At 41.1% G+C, this 16,221-nt stretch overlaps 1 protein-coding gene across 2 annotated transcripts in view; it reads right to left on the bottom strand.

Moving 5' to 3' along the window:
* Positions 1-15,784, bottom strand: part of ARNTL2 (aryl hydrocarbon receptor nuclear translocator like 2) — a 131,257-nt gene extending 115,473 nt beyond the window's left edge. The window contains exon 1 of one of the 2 annotated variants that reach the window (XM_043561558.1): positions 15,642-15,784. In XM_043561558.1, the coding sequence (XP_043417493.1) occupies positions 15,642-15,672 (31 nt within the window). In that variant the 5' untranslated portion in view covers positions 15,673-15,784. The remainder of the gene's footprint in view (positions 1-15,641) is intronic. The other variant, XM_043561559.1, reaches the window with a different exon arrangement.
* Between the last annotated feature and the right edge of the window lie 437 nt (positions 15,785-16,221).

Here is a 16,221-nt window from a genome sequence, read left to right as displayed (position 1 = left end):
CTCTGACTTATTTCACTTAGCATAATACCCTCCAGTTCCATCCACATAGTTGCAAATGGCAAGATTTCACTCTTTTTGATTGCCAAGTAATACTTCATTGTGTATATATACCACCTCTTCTTTATCCATTCATCCATTGATGGGCATTTGGGCTCTTTCCATACTTTGGCTATTGTCGATAGTGCTGCTATAAACATGGGGGTGCATGTGTCCCTTTGAAACAGCACACCTGTATCCCGTGGATAAATGCCTAGTAGTGCAATTGCTGGGTCGTAGGGTGGTTCTATTTTCAATTTTTTGAGGAACCTCCACACTGTTTTCCAGAGTGGCTGCACCAGTTTGCATTCCCACCAGCAGTGCAAAAGAGATCCTCTTTCTCCACATCCTCACCAACATCTGTTGTTCCCTGAGTTGTTAATGTGAGCCATTTTGACAGGTATAAGGTGGCATCTCATTGTGCTTTTGATTTGTATTTCCCTGATGATGAGTGATGTTGAGCATTTTCTCATGTGTCAGTTGGCCATCTGGACGTCTTCTTTGGAGAAGCCAAGACACATAATTATTAAAATGTCAAAAATTAAAGAGAGAATCTTCAAAGAAGAGAAAAGGCAAATGGTTAAGAACAAGGGAAACTCCGTAAGGCTATCAGCTGGTTTTTTAGCAGAAACTTCACAGGCCAGAAGACAGTGGCATGATATATTCAAAGTACTGAAAGAGGGGAAAAAACAAACAAAAAAACCAAAAACCTTTCAACCAAGGATACTGCACCTGCCAAGATTATTCAGAATTGAAGGAGAGATAAAGAGTTTCTCAGACAAATAAAAGTTTAAGGAGTTTATCATCACTAAACTAGACTTCCAAGAAATGTTTAAGGGACTTCTCAAAGGCAGGAAAAAAAAGAACATAACTAGAGGTAAGAAAATTACAAAAGGAAAAAAATTCACTGGTCACAGCAAACATATAGCAAAGGTAGTAGATCAATCACTTATAAAGCTAGTATAAAAGTTAAGAAAAAAGTAGTAAAATTAGACTTCTGGTTCAAGGTGACAACGTAGGAAGACTCTGAACTCACCTCCTCCAGGGAACACACCAAATTACACCTATTAATAGAACAATTCTTCCTGAAGAAGAACTGAGGGCTGACTGAACAGCTACTGAACAAAGATAGAGAGAATGGCAAGAGAACAGGAAGAGAGAGACACAGTAACAAAGAGAACCCCCACCCCAACACCGTGAACAGAAGTGGGGAGAGAGACAGCACTGAGGAACTGGGAACAGACCCCACTGTCCCTGGGGACACAGAAAAGCCACAGTTTAAAAGAGGAACCAGCATATAAGAGAGACCGCTCTAGAAATCTGCCAAGAGGGGGAGGAGCTCTGGAACACTCTCCAGGTCAGAGAGACTGAAGGACACAGTTGTATTCCCCCCTTAACAGCCTAGACTGGAGCAGGATCTGGATACCATAATGGGTGAGGTTACCCATTATCTGAGTGAGCTTACAACTTGAGCGAGCCCAGAGTCCACAAGCCCGCACCAGCCCTAATCGCACTGGGGCACAGAGAAAGAAGCCAGGTTTAAAAGGAGCTGTGAGAGGGGCGCCTGGGTGGCGCAGTCGGTTAAGCGTCCGACTTCAGCCAGGTCACGATCTCGCAGTCCGTGAGTTCGAGCCCCGCGTCAGGCTCTGGGCTGATGGCTCAGAGCCTGGAGCCTGTTTCCGATTCTGTGTCTCCCTCTCTCTCTGCCCCTCCCCCGTTCATGCTCTGTCTCTCTCTGTCCCAAAAATAAATAAACGTTGAAAAAAAAAAAAAATTTTTTTTAAAAGGAGCTGTGAGAATACTCTCTCCCCCCTCCACCTTAAAAGCCAAAACCGGAGCCAGGTCTGGACATCATAACAGGTGGGTTCATATGCCATGATTAGCAGGTCGTGATGCCATAACTGGTGGGTCAGATCATCACAGAAAGCTTGCGACCTCAGGAAGCCCAGATCCACAAGCCCACACCAGCCCGCTGGTGCTGGGACACAGAAAAAAAGCCATGGTTTAAAAGGGCAGAAGAACTATGGGAACATTTTCTCCCCTCCACCCTAAAAGTGCAGACCAGGGCAGGTTCTGGACGCCAAAAGGGGCAGGTCCAGATGCCACAACTGGTGGATCCAGTCATCACAGGGAGCTTGTGACCTCAGGCAAGCCCAGGGTCCTCAAGCACACACCAGCACCAGTCACACTGCGGCACAAGAAAAAAAAAAGCGACAGTTCAAAGGTGCGAAGGGACCGAGGCACTCTCCACCTTAAAAGCACACACTGAGCAGTGTCTAGCTCAGGGAGCTTGAAACATCAGGAAGCCCAGGATCCGCAAGCCCACACCAGCTGCCCTGTGCTGTTGGGACACCAAAAACAGGCCATGGTTTTGTGTTTCTCTGGTTTGTTTTTATTTTGTATTCTTGAATTTTTATTTTGTTTTTTTCTTTTTAAAATTTCTCTTCTTTTGTTTTACTTTTGGTCAGTTTTGTTTTTCTTGTTTTTTTCCCTTTCTTCCTCTTTTCTTTTCTTTTTTTTTAATGTTTTATTTATTTTTGAGAGACAGAGAAAGAGCAAGCGAGCAAGCAGGCGAGGGGCAGAGAGAGAGGGAGACACAGAATCCGAAGCAAGCTCCAGGCTCTGAGCTGTCAGCACAGAGCCTGACGTGGGGCTCAAACTCCCAAACTGGGAGATCATGACCTGAGCCGAAGTTGGACACTCAACCGACTGAGCCAGGCACCCCTCTTCTCCTCTTTTATTTTCTTTCACTTTTTCTTTTTCTCTCTTTTTCATTTTTTGTTTTATATTTCTCTTTTACTATTAATCTTTCTTTATTCTTTCTGTAAAAAGTGATAAAAGTTTAAGAGATTAAGTAGCTCCAGACTTCAGGTTATACTGTAAAGCTGTAGTAATCAAAACTGTATGGTGCTGGCACAAAAATAGACACATAGATCAGTAGAACAGAACAGAGACCCAGAAATACACCCATGATTATATGGTCTGTTAATCTTTCACAAAGGAGGAAAGAATATGCACGGGGAAAAAGTCTCTTCAACAAATGGTGTTGGGAAAGCTGGACAGCTACCTGCAAAAAAATGAAACAAGAGACAAGAAAAACCTCAATCTAACCTTACACCTAAGGAGACTAGAAAAGAAGAACAAATAAAGCTCAAGGTGAGTAAAAGAAAGGAAATAAAAATCAGAGCAGAAATAAATTAGGTAGAGACAGACAGACAGACAGAAATCATTGAAACCAAGATCTGGTTCTTTGAAAAGAGAAAAGAGAAAAAACCTTAGCTGGACTCATGAAGGAAAAAAGAGAAAGGACTCAAATAAATAAAATCAGAAATAAGAGAGGAGAAGTAACAATTGACACCATAGAAATAAAAGGATTATAAGAGAAGAAAATGTAAAAATATATGTCAATGAACTGGACAATCTATAAGAAATCAATTCCTAGAAACATAAATCTTCCAAAACTGAACCAGGAAGAAATAGGTAACTTAAACATACCTATTACAAGTAATTAAATTGAATCGGTAACCAAAAACTACCAAAAAATAAAAGTGCAGGACCAGAGGACTTCACAGGTCAATTTTACCAAATATTTAAAGAACAGTTAATACCTATTCTCCTTAAGCCATTCCAAAAAATAGAAGAAGGAAAGCTTCCAAATACATTTTACAAGGCCAGCATTACCCTGATACCAAAATCGAAGTCATCACAAAAAACAAAACTACAGGCCAATATCTCTGTTAAGCATACATGCAAAAATTCTCTACAAAATATTAGCAAATTGCATTCAACAAAAAAATTTCAAAAAAAAATCATTTACCATGATCAGGTAGGATTTATTCTCAGGATGCAAGAATGGTTTAATATTCACAAATCAATCAACATCATACACCACATCAACAAAACAAAGGATAAAAATCATATTGTCATCTAAATAGATGCAGAAAAAGTATTTGACGATATTCAATGCCACTTCATGATAAACACTCTCAACAAAATGGGTTTAGAGGGAACACACCTGAACATAAAAAAGGTCATATTTGGAAGACCCTCAGCTAAGATCATACTCAACAATGAAACACTGAGAGGTTTTCCTCTAAGATCAGGAACAAGACAAGGATGTCCACTCTCACCATTTTTATTCAACATAGTACTGAAGGTCCTAGACACAGCAATCGGACAAGAAAAAGAAATAAGAGGCATCTATACTGGCAAGGAAGAAGGCAAACTGTCACTATTTGCAGATAACATGATACTATACATAGAAAATCCTAAAGACTCCCCTAAAAAACTATAGGGAGTAATCAACAAGTTCAGTAAGGTTGCAAGATACAAAATACCCAGAAATTGGTAGCATTTCTATACAGTAACAACAATTGTAGAAAGAGAAACTTAAAAAACAACACCATTTACAATTGCACCAAAAAAGAATAAAATACATAGGAATTAACTTGACCAAAGAGGTGAAAGACCTGTACTCTGAAAACTATAAAATACTGATGAAAGAAACTGAAAATGACACAAACAAATGGAAAGATAGTTCATGCTTATGGATTGGAAGAATTAATACTGTCAAAATGTTCACATTACTCAAAGAAATCTATAGATTCAATAAATCTCAAAATACCAACAGCATTTTCCACAAAACTAGAACAAATAAAACTAAAATGTATATGGAAACACAGAAGACCTGAAATAGCCAAAGCAATTTTGATCAAAAATAATGAAGCTAGAAGTATCACAATTTCAAGATACACTACAAAACTGTAGTAATCAAAACAGTATGGTATTGGCACAAAAACAGATACATAGATCAATAGAACAGAACAGAAACCACAGAAATAAGCAGACATTTATCTGGTCAATTAATCTATTAAAAAGGAGGCAAGAATACACAATGGGGAAAAAGAGAATCTTTTCAATAAATGGTGCCAGGAAAACTAGACAGCTACATGTAAAAGAATGAAAGTGGTCCACTTACTAACACTATACACAAAAATAAACTCAAAATGGATTAAAGGCCTAAATATAAGACCTGAAAGCATAAAAATCCTAGAAGAGAACATAGGCAGTAATTTCTCTGACATTAGCCATAGCAATATTTTTCTACACATGTCTCATAAGGAAAAGGAAACAAGCAAAAATAAGCTATTGGGAGTACATCAAAATAAGAAGCTTTTGCATAGAAAAGAAAACAACAAAACTAAATGAAAATCTACTGAATGGGAGATCTTTGCAAATGATATATCCAATGATGAGTTAATATCTAAAATACATAAGGAAATTATATAACTGAACACCAAAAAAAAAATAATAATAATAATCCAATTTAAAAATGGGCAAAGGACCTGAATACACATTTTTCTAAAGAAGACATATGAACGGTCAACAGACATATGACAAGATGCTCAACATCACTAATTAACAAGGGAATGCAAGTCAAAACCACAAAGAGATATCACCTCATACCTGTCAGAATGGCTAAAATCAAAAACACAAGAAATAACAAGTGCTGGCAAGGAGGTGGACAGAAAAGAGCCCTCATGCACTGTTAGTGGGAAAGCAAACTGGTATAGCCATTGTGGAAAAAAGTATAGAGGTGTCTCCAAAAATTAAAAATAGAAATACCATATCATCCAATAATTCCAGTACTGGGTATTTATCCAGGGAAAGGAAAACACTCACTCGAAAAGATATAGGCACCTCTATGTTTATTGCAGCATTATTTACAATAGCCAAGGCATGCAAGCAACCTAAGTGTGCATCAAAAGCCAAATGGATAAGGAAAATGTGGTATATATTACAATGGGATACTACACCTCCATAAACAAGGATGAGATCTGGGCACCTGGGTAACTCAGTTGGTTAAGCATCCAACTTCGTCTCAGGTCATGACCTCAGTTCCTGTGAGTTCGAGCCCTGCATTGGGTTCTGTGCTGACAGCTCAGAGCCTGGAGCCTGCTTTGGATTCTGTGTCTCCCTCTCTCTCTTCCCCTCACCTGCGTACACATGCTCACTCTCTCTCAAAAAAATAAACATTAAAAAAAATTAAAAAATAAAAAACAAGGATGAGATCATGCCATTGGAGACAACATGGATGGCTTAGAGCATATAATGCTAAGTGAAATAAGTCATACTGAAAAAGACAAATACCATATGATTCCACTCATAAATAAAATCTAATAAAAAATGAATAAACAAACAAAAGTCAGAATATGAACTATAAATACAGAGAACATGGTTGCCAGAGGGAAGTGGGGGTTTGGGCAAAATGGGTGAAGGAGAGAGGGAGATACAGGCTTCCAGATATGGAATGAGTAAGTCACAGGAATAAAGCAGAGCATAAATCAGTGATTTTGTAACAGCAATGCAATGGGATGGATGGTAACTATACTTATAGTAAATACAAGATAATGTATAAACTTGTCAAATCACTAATTGTACATCTGACACTAATATAACATTGCATGTCAACTATACTCAAATTTTTTAAAAGTAGTAAAATTACTCATATCTATGAAAATTAGGGGGTAAACAAAATAAGAAGATGTAAAATATGACATCATATATATAGGACATGGAGATGGGGTTAAAATTCAGTGTTTTGGAGTGCCTGGCTTGCTCAGTCAGGAGAGCATGCAATTCCTGATCTTGGGGTCATGAGTTCAAGCCCCACATGTGGTGTAGAGTTTACATTAAAAAAAAAAAAAATTAAATAGGGGCTCCTGGGTGGATCAGTTGGTTAAGTTTCTGACTTCAGCTCAGGTCATGGTCTCACGGTTCATGAGTTCAAACCTGCATCAGGCTCTCTGCTGACAGCACAGAACCCACTTTGGATCCTCCCTTCCCCTCCCCTGCTCACACTCACTCTCTGTGTTTCAAAAATAAACAAACATTAAACAGTTTTTTTTAATTAAAAAAATGTAGTGTTTTTAGAATGTGTTCAAACACAAGTGACCAATTTATTATAGACTGCTATATACACAGAATGTCACATAGAAACCTCATAGTAACCACAAACCATAATCCTATAACAAGCACACAAAAAATTAATGGAATAAAACCTCAAGCATAAACTGAAGTCATCAAATCACAAGTGAAGAGAGCAAGAAAAGAAGAAAGGAATAGAGAAGAACCACAAAAACAACCAGGAAACAATTAAACAAGTACAAACCTATCAATAATTACTTTCACTGTAAATGGAATAAATGCTCCAATCAAAAGACACATCGTGAATGAATAGCAAAAAAAAAAAAAAAAAAAAAAAAGACTCATCTGTATGCTGCCTGTAAGCCTGTAAGAGACCCACTTCAGATTTAAGTTACATAAAAATTGAAAATGAAGTGTAATGACAAAGGAATCAATCCAACAAGAGGATAGAACAATTGTAAATATCTATGTACCTAGCATAGGAGCACCTAAATATATAAAACAAATATTAACAGACATAAAAGGAAAAGCTGACAATAATACACAATAGGGGACATTACAAGTCCACTTACATCAATGGATAAATCATCCAGATAGAAAATCAATAAGGAAATAGTGGCTTGGAACAGCACATTAGATCAGATGGCCTTAACATATATATACAGAACATCCTATTCAAAAACAGCAGAATATACTTTTTTTTCCCCCCCAAGTGCACAAGGAATATTCTCCAGGACAGATCACATGTTAGACCACAAAACAGATCTCAACAAATTAAAGAAAACTGAAATCATATCAGGCACCTTTTCTGACTACAATGGTATGAAACTAGAAATCAATTTCAAGAAAAAAAAACTATAAAAAATGCAAACATGTGGGCTACACATGTTACTGAACCACCAATGGGTCAATGAAGAAATTAAAGAGGAAATAAAAAAAATACATGGAGACAAATGAAAACGGAAACATAAAGATTCAAACTCTCTGGGACACAGCAAAAGCAGATCTAAGAGGGGAGTTCAGAGCAATATAGGCCCCACTCAAGAAACGAAAAACATCAAACAATCTAACCTTACACTTAAAGGAACTAGAAAAAAGAACAAAGCCCAAAGTAGTAGAAGGAAGGAAACAATAAAGAGCAGAGCAGAAAATATGAAATAGGGACTAAAAACAAAACAAAACAATAAAAATGATCAATGAAACCAAGAGCTAGTTCTTTGAAAATTGATAACCCTTTAGCCAGACTCATCAAGGAAAAAAAAAAAAAAAAAGAGGACTCAAATAAAAATCAGAAAAGAAAAAGGAGAGTTAATGAAAATCACAGAAATACAAAGGATTATAAGACTACTATCAAAAATTATATGCCAACAAATTGGACAACCTAAAAGAAATGAATAAATTCCTGGAAACATACAATCCTGTAAAACTGAATCAGGAAGAAAGAGAAAATCTGAACAGATCAATTACTAGTAATGAAATAGAATCAGTAGTCAAAAACAAACAAACAATAACAAAACAAAAAACAAAATACAGAGAACAACTCCAAGAAACAAAAATCCAGTACCCAACTGCTTCACAGATGAATTCTACCAAACATTTAAAAAACAGTTAATATCTGTCTCAACCTATTGTATAAAATTAAAGAGGAAAAAATGCTTCTAAGTGCATTTTTCTCTTACTGTGTACTGTGATACCAAAACTAGAAAAAAACACTATAAAAAAAAAGGAAATTACAGACCAATATCTTTAATGAACACAGATGTAAAAATACTCAACAAAATACTAGCAAACCAAGTTTAAGTATACGTTAAAAAGATCATTCTCAAAAAAAAAAAAAAAAAAAAAAGATCATTCTCCACTATCAAGTGAGATTTATTCCAGGGATGCAAGGATGGTTCAATGTCTACAAACCAAACAATGTGAAACACCACAATAACAAAATTAAGAACAAAAACCATATGATCATCTCAATACATGCCGAAAAAAACAATTAACAAAATCCATCATAATTCATGAGAAAATACTCTCAAAAAAGTGGTTATACGGCTCAGTTGGTTACATGTCCAATTCTTGATTTTGGTTCAGGTCATGGTGTCGAGGTTCATGAGATCAGACTCATGTCCAGCTCTGTGCTGACAGTGCAGAGTCTGCTTGGGCTTCTCTCTCTCCCTCTCTCTCTGCCCCTCCCCTACAGCCCTCTAGCTCATTCGCTCTCTCTCAAAATAAACATTTTTTTTTAAAAAAGGGATAATGGAGGGAACATACCTCAACATAATAAAGGCCTCATATGGCAAGCCCACAGTTAACATCATTGTCAATGGTGGAAAACTAAAAGCTTTTCCTCTAAGATCAGGAACAACACAAGGCCATCCGTTCTCATCATTTTTATTCAATACAGCATTGGAAGTCCTAGCCACAGCAGTCAAAGAAAAGGAATAAAAAGCATCTAAATTGGTAAGGAAGAAATAAACTATCATTATTTGCAGATGACATAATTCTACATATAGAAAACCCTAAAAACCAAAAACTTACTAGAATAAATTTCAGGATACAAAACTAATACACAGAAATCCGGTGCATTTTTATACACTAATAACAAACTGGCAGAAAGAGAAATTAGGAGAATAATCACATTTATCATTGCATCAAAAAGAACAAAATACCTAGAAATAAATTTAACCAAGGATGTGTGAGACCTATACTTTGAAAACTTATAAGACATTCATGAAAGAAACTAAAGATGACACAAATAAATGGAAAGCTATACCATGCTCACGGACTGGATGAATCAAGGTTGTTAAAATGTTTATACGACCCAAGGCAATCTACAGATTCAATGCAATCACTATCAAAACATCAACAGCATTTTTCATAGAACTAGTTACTGATGACTTTTGCATATCTCCTATTCTCTGTCCTGAAAGACCCTCTTCTTGGCTACCTCCCCAAGAATTATCTATCCACTGATCCTAAAGTTAGCACCTTCTCTTAAAGTCTGTGAGTCCCTCCCCGCTGAACTAGATGTGATTTCTCCTTTGGGTAGTGAGGCTCACTCTCAGCAGTTAAACTAGAGATTTTACTAGGTTCTATCTTGTTACATATACCTTGACTGCTTTTTACCTATTTATAAGCTCTTGAAACATTTTCCTTTCTTTATCCATTTCTTCATCTCTGTGTGCTTAGTACAGTAGTTTGTATTTAATGGATAGTTTATGAATGAACCAGCGCTGTCCACACATTAGACCAATCGTTATTTATTTAAAATCAACAAACCTTTATTAGGCATTTAACAGGTACAAGGAGTTGGAGATTTTAAAGATGAGTAAGAATCAACCCTGTTCTCCTAGGAATGGGCAACCAGGGCTGGAGCTAAGAAACCTACCTAAATAACTTGGGGCAAGCAGGCCCAAATGTTACAACAGACCCACAAAAAGACTACAGTGTGAAAATAGAAGGGGAGTAGCATTTCCATAACGGGGAGAGGAGACGCTCTGGGAATCATCTCATTTAATTCCCACATAAGCTTCCAAGTTAAGCATTTTTACCCCCCATTTTATAGACAAGGAAATTGGGGCTCAGAGCAGTTTAATAATTTGGCCAAGGTCACATAGCTAGTAAATAATGAAACTGGTGATCGCATTCCCAATGGCCTGGTTCCCAAGCTCATGCTCATTTCCCTATATACCAGCTGTCCTCCTCCACAGGCAAGTAAAAACACAGTGACACCTGAGCTCAGCCTTCAAGACAAGGTAAGACTTCCATATGCCCATCTGGAGGGCAGGAGCATTCCAGTGGCAGACAACAGCCTGAGCAACACCTGCAGGGAGCAAAGTTTAAAACATATGGGGAAAGGCAGACGCCCTCATATAACAGACTACAGGACATAATAGGGAGACAAAATGGAGATATTTTGGAAGAAAAAGCCAGTGGATGACTCTCCACTTTGCCTGCAACATGTTTGGAACATATGGTAAAGTGTATCTCTTATCTACTTAAAAAAATACATAAAATACTAGAACTAAAACATTTTGAATATATTGGCAATTACTGTTTTCTGGTAATAATCTTCACCTTCAATAAATATCCTGTAATGCAAACCATGTTGAGTGAAAAAATGATTCTCTCCATATTTCCTTTTCCTCCAGCTTCTGTTTTTATCTCTCTGTAAAGATATTATTTAGAGATTTAAATGGTAAGATTAAAGACTAGGGAAATGAGATGCCAATAACTTATTTGGATAAATGACAAATTTCCTATCGTACCAAACAATATTTAAGTATTTTCAAATGAGAATTTTAATATTATATAACTGGACTGATTTAAAATATTTTAAGAAATTTTAAAATATTTTAAGTTTAAAAATTGGAGGGGCGCCTCGGTGGCTCAGTGGGTTAAGCAACTGACTTCGGCTCAAGTCATGATTTCATGGTTTGTGCGTTCGAGCCCCGTGTCGGTCTCAATGCTGACAGCTCAGAGCCTGAAGCTTGCTTTGGATTCTGTGTCTCCCTCTCTCTCTGCCCCTCCCCCTCTCACATTCTGTCTCTCTCTCAAAAATAAATAGACATTGGAATTTTTTTTTTTAATTGGGAGGTGAGATATTATAGCCTAAGGTGATATAATTTAAAGGGTATTTGTGAAGTACTGCTAAATGTGACTTCACACAAGAGAAGAAAATGGGGGCATAAGAAGAAATGGGCATAAGCACAGCTAACCGCTTCATAAATGATCAGTAAATATCCAGAAATACTACAACCAGCTGCAGAGAAGATCTTCCAGCTGTAGTCCCAGCTCCAATAAGAGTTTAAATTGTAGGTTCTTTTAAGTTTTCACAGCCCCTGCCAGGAAGGAGGGAGGCACTGGGTGAGGCAGGGGGAGGGTACAGACAGGCTGGGATTTGGTGGGGGGAACAGACTGCAGGGAGCAGGCCTGCAGAAACCAGGAGAGGAAAGATGAGCAGGCAGATGTCTCAGGTACACTCGTCTCTTGCAGGGCACCTGCTCACAGAGTCCCTGATACTGCTGATGACCGTACTGATGCTGACTCGTGACCCAGACCCCAGGCAGCTGTGTAACTCAGCTGTCACAGTGGAAAGCTGGAGGTCTTCAACTAAATGGGACAACTGAAGTCAGAGCTACTAGAATGAGATGTTATTACCTAATTTATGATTTCCTGAACTTTATGTAAAGGGAGAGATTTCGAAAGGTTGCTGTAATCAGTGTTTACAGCACAGAAAGAGACCATGCTTTTTAGAACCAAGGGTCTTGCCACAAGGAAAAAAGTAAAGTGAAATTTCTGTTTACTAATATTTTGGATTTCCCTACATATTTTAAACATTAAATGTCTTTTTTTTTTCCTGGAGTCAAACTTTGATGAGCTGGCAGTCCCTACCCCCCTCCATGCTCTCACCTCTACCCTGCCTCATTCCCCTCTTCTCCCCTCTCCCAGCTCCTTGCCTTGCCCCTTCTCATTTTCCTTCCCCTCCCCTCCACCCTCTCCTCTCCTCATCTCTTTCCCTCACTTTCTGTCTTCCTTCCCTCTTGCGCCTTTACTCTCTCCCCTCTTCTCTCTTTATTCCACCCCTACCTCCCCCCATTCTCTCTTTTCCTCTCACTTCCCACCTGCTCCACAACCTTGCCCTAAACATGTGAAAAGCAGTTTTAGTCCATCCTGGTTTATCTTGAGTAACGCATCTCAGGCTCAAGCTTTGCCTAAGGGTCCAGGCCAGGAGTGGCAGCTTATGCAAAGTTGATTGGGACATGTTGTTTTTTTTTTTAATTTCTGAGTCACAAAAATGAATTTAAGCCACTATAATTGCAGAACTATGCCTTAGAAAGAGTTGTCTGATAACATCACAGGTGAAAACATGCCCTAGTAAGAAAGGGAAGGCGAGAGAGCTGTCCCACAGACAACAAGACCCCAAACCATCTCAGGTGGTCAATCTTGAAAATGTGCCTCTCCTGCATGATTGCCTTGGCCCTGACTCCAAGAATTCTGGAATCATTGGCCAGGAGGACACCCAGTCACTTGGCAGCTTGCTTAACCTTGGTGTTTACCATAAGCCTGTCAAAAAATTGAGCAGGCAATTATGTTAGGCACCAGCTGATTTTTGGCAGCCATCTGCAAAAGCAGCCCTGAAGTTATTCTCAGCAGGGTAACCACCATGGAGGGTTTTTTCCCCACTACTTTTAAATTTTTTTCAACATTTATTTATTTTTGGGACAGAGAGAGACAGAGCATGAACGGGGGAGGGGCAGAGAGAGAGGGAGACACAGAATCGGAAACAGGCTCCAGGCTCCGAGCCATCAGCCCAGAGCCTGACGCGGGGCTCGAACTCACGGACCGCGAGATCGTGACCTGGCTGAAGTCGGACGCTTAACCGACTGTGCCACCCAGGCGCCCCTCCCCACTACTCTTAGCTCGGTATTTTACTACCAGGACCTTAACGTCAAACTGCCTAGGGAAAAGAAATCTTTAGGGATTTTGTGTAAGGAAAACATGGTCCTGGATTCTGATACAGAGACCTGTTTTGTTGTGTTTTCCCACCAGGGATAGGGGAATGTGTAACAACATGTGTTTCACCCTTTTTTTCTAAAGGTGGCGGTGGGGGGTGGGGGTGGGGTCTGAAAGGGCGCACATCGCTCATTAGCGCCACCCAGTGAGACAGGAAAGAAAGGAAAGCAGCAGGGCCAGTAGCCACAGATCTTGAGTCCAGTTTTGTCATTTCTCTGGCTGTGCAACTGTGGGCCAGCCTGTTTTCTCATGTCATCTGCAAAATGGAGATAATGCCACCTTCGTCACAGGGCTGCTATGAACTAAGGAAGGCATCTCTTATGCAATGCTTGGTATGTAACAGGCCCTCAATAAATGCTGGCCCTCCCAGCCCCCAGTGAAACTTTGCTACTCTTACCTAAGAAGGATTAATTTTAATCATTCCCAGCTGCATGTTTGGTGTTCAGCTAAGGAGCAATAAGCTATTTGCCTGAAATCTTGTAAGTCCAGAAGGCTTTTGCGATGAAGGCCACTCTTTGAATGGGTGGGTGCATTTTTAGGTTTCTCTTTTTTCAGTAAAGTCCAAATATTCTCCAATTTGGCCAATTTTAACTTGGTGGGATAACATTTTAATTAACCAGACAAGGGGCGCCTGGGGGAGCGTCCGACTTCGGCTCAGGTCACGATCTCACGGTCCGTGAGTTCGAGCCCAGCGGCGGGCTCTGGGCTGATGGCTCAGAGCCTGGAGCCTGCTTCCGATTCTGTGTCTCCCTCTCACTCTGACCCTCCCCCGTTTATGCTCTGTCTCTGTCTCAAAAATAAATAAACGTTAAAAAAATTTTTTAATTAACCAGACAAGATTCGTCAATTTCACAAAGCAAATGGGAGCTGTAAATTAATAATTGTGTTAAGCTAAGGGGTTAAGCACTTTATATGTACTTAAATGCATTTATATCTCATTTAATCCTAACAACCCTATAAAACAGATACTATAATTACCCCCATTTTACAGATGAAGTAACTAAAGCTAAGGATAAATAACCCCAGTGACATGTCTGAACTTAACACCATATATACTGTCTTCTCTTTGCAAAACAGCGCTTACCCACATCTTTATGTCATCCAGAAAGACTTGACATATTCACAGGACAGAATGTTGGAAATCTCCCCATGATCCAAATCCCCATTAGCTGTATAAAGTTTTCAAGAGCACCTCTTCTCATTGCTGTATCTCAGAGAAAAATCACAACTCATCGCCATATTCCAAAAGGACAGTGCGGATTTAATCAATGGCGTCCCTGAAATTCTCTCTGCCACTCAGTTTTCCTTTAGTTATTTCTATGTTTTGCCCTGCCTCCCTTTTGACCAAACAGATACTCTATAACCATCCCAGAATTGCGAGTGGTCTCGCAATGGACAAGACCACACAATGTTGCCAGTGTATGCATACTGGAGGGAGCAAAAAGAAACAGCAACGCTTCCAACTCAATTCACGAAAACTCCACTTAGATATGAAACAAAACAAACGAATTCAAACGTTGGCTTTCCTAAAGCAGCAACGGTAAAAGGGCCACCTCTCGCTGACTGAGGGTTATTGCGGGGCAATCTGTCATTTTCGAGTGAGAGGTGCGGTGGACCCGCCTCCACGCGCTCCCCTGACCCCCCTGCCCGCCCCACCGCGGGGCAGTTTTTGAAACGGGTTCCGGGAGATTGAGTGTTTCCAGCACAGAGGATACAGGCTCGCAGACCCGAGTTCCTTCAATGGCTTATGACAACTGCTTCCTACAAAAAACGAAATCTAAGAAGTCCCCGCAGCAGTCCCTGCAGACGACGAAGTGGGATCCCGGTGGTCGGCAGAGAGTCCCTCTCCAGGTCACCTTCGCCAAAAGGTCCAGCCGGGGCCAAGATGGGAGGCTGCGGGTAACCTCAAGGCCGGCGGCGACCCCGGGCACTCCCCACCTCCCTCTCCCCGGGAGAACGCGCGGGACGCCGTGCAGCACCTGTGTCCCCAAGGGACGACCTTGGTCCTGGAGCCAATCGGAGGTGATGCCGGGGCGAGAGGAGCCCTCCGCAAACTGTGCCCAGCACCTGGCGTCGCGGCGCCGACCGCTCGCCCCCAGCGCGGCGAGGGATGTTCCCGCGCGTCCGGCGCCGTTCACCCACCTGGGGCCGCCCGCCCGAAGCCTCACCTCTCGCCGCAGCCTCCCCTTCCGCCGCCATCGCAGGAGCCACCCGGCCGGCTCCGCAGCCCCGGGGCTGGAGGCATAGAGAGCTCGGGGCCCGCCCTGCGCCGGCCCCGGAACGGGGACGAGGGCCCCGGGGGAGCTCTGCAGCCTGGGCGCGCAGCAGCGCGGACTCGGAGCGCGGCGGCCGCGGACTGCAGAGCACGCGGCCTGGGACTGGCCTGCCCGCGGATCTGGGCTGCGCGGGGCTCCAGGCAGGAGAACCGGGCCGGGCGCGGGGCGGAGTCACGGCGGCACCGCCCCCGACCCCTGCGGCGGCAGGCCAGGCTCACAAAGGCCGGCGAGGCTGCACCTGGAGCCTTTCTGGAAACCGGCTTTTAAAAACAGGTTAAAACAGTCTGAGTGTTGGGAGGGTCGGAGTTGTTTCCCTTGGGGGCAAAGATAAAGGATAAACGGAGATCGCTGCAAGGTGGGGGTCCTGGGGGCCCGTGGGGGAGCTGGAAGAGAAACTTCCCTGGTACACAGTAGGGCTAGGCAAGGGCTTCGCTGCAGAGACAAGGGTGCGATGACAGAGAGGGGTCGCCGA

Source organism: Prionailurus bengalensis, chromosome B4 (assembly GCF_016509475.1).
Source record: "Prionailurus bengalensis isolate Pbe53 chromosome B4, Fcat_Pben_1.1_paternal_pri, whole genome shotgun sequence".
Classification (NCBI taxonomy): Eukaryota; Metazoa; Chordata; class Mammalia; order Carnivora; family Felidae; genus Prionailurus; species Prionailurus bengalensis.
The sequence above is the reverse complement of the archived record's forward strand: the minus strand, read 5'-3'. Positions and strand labels throughout refer to the sequence as shown.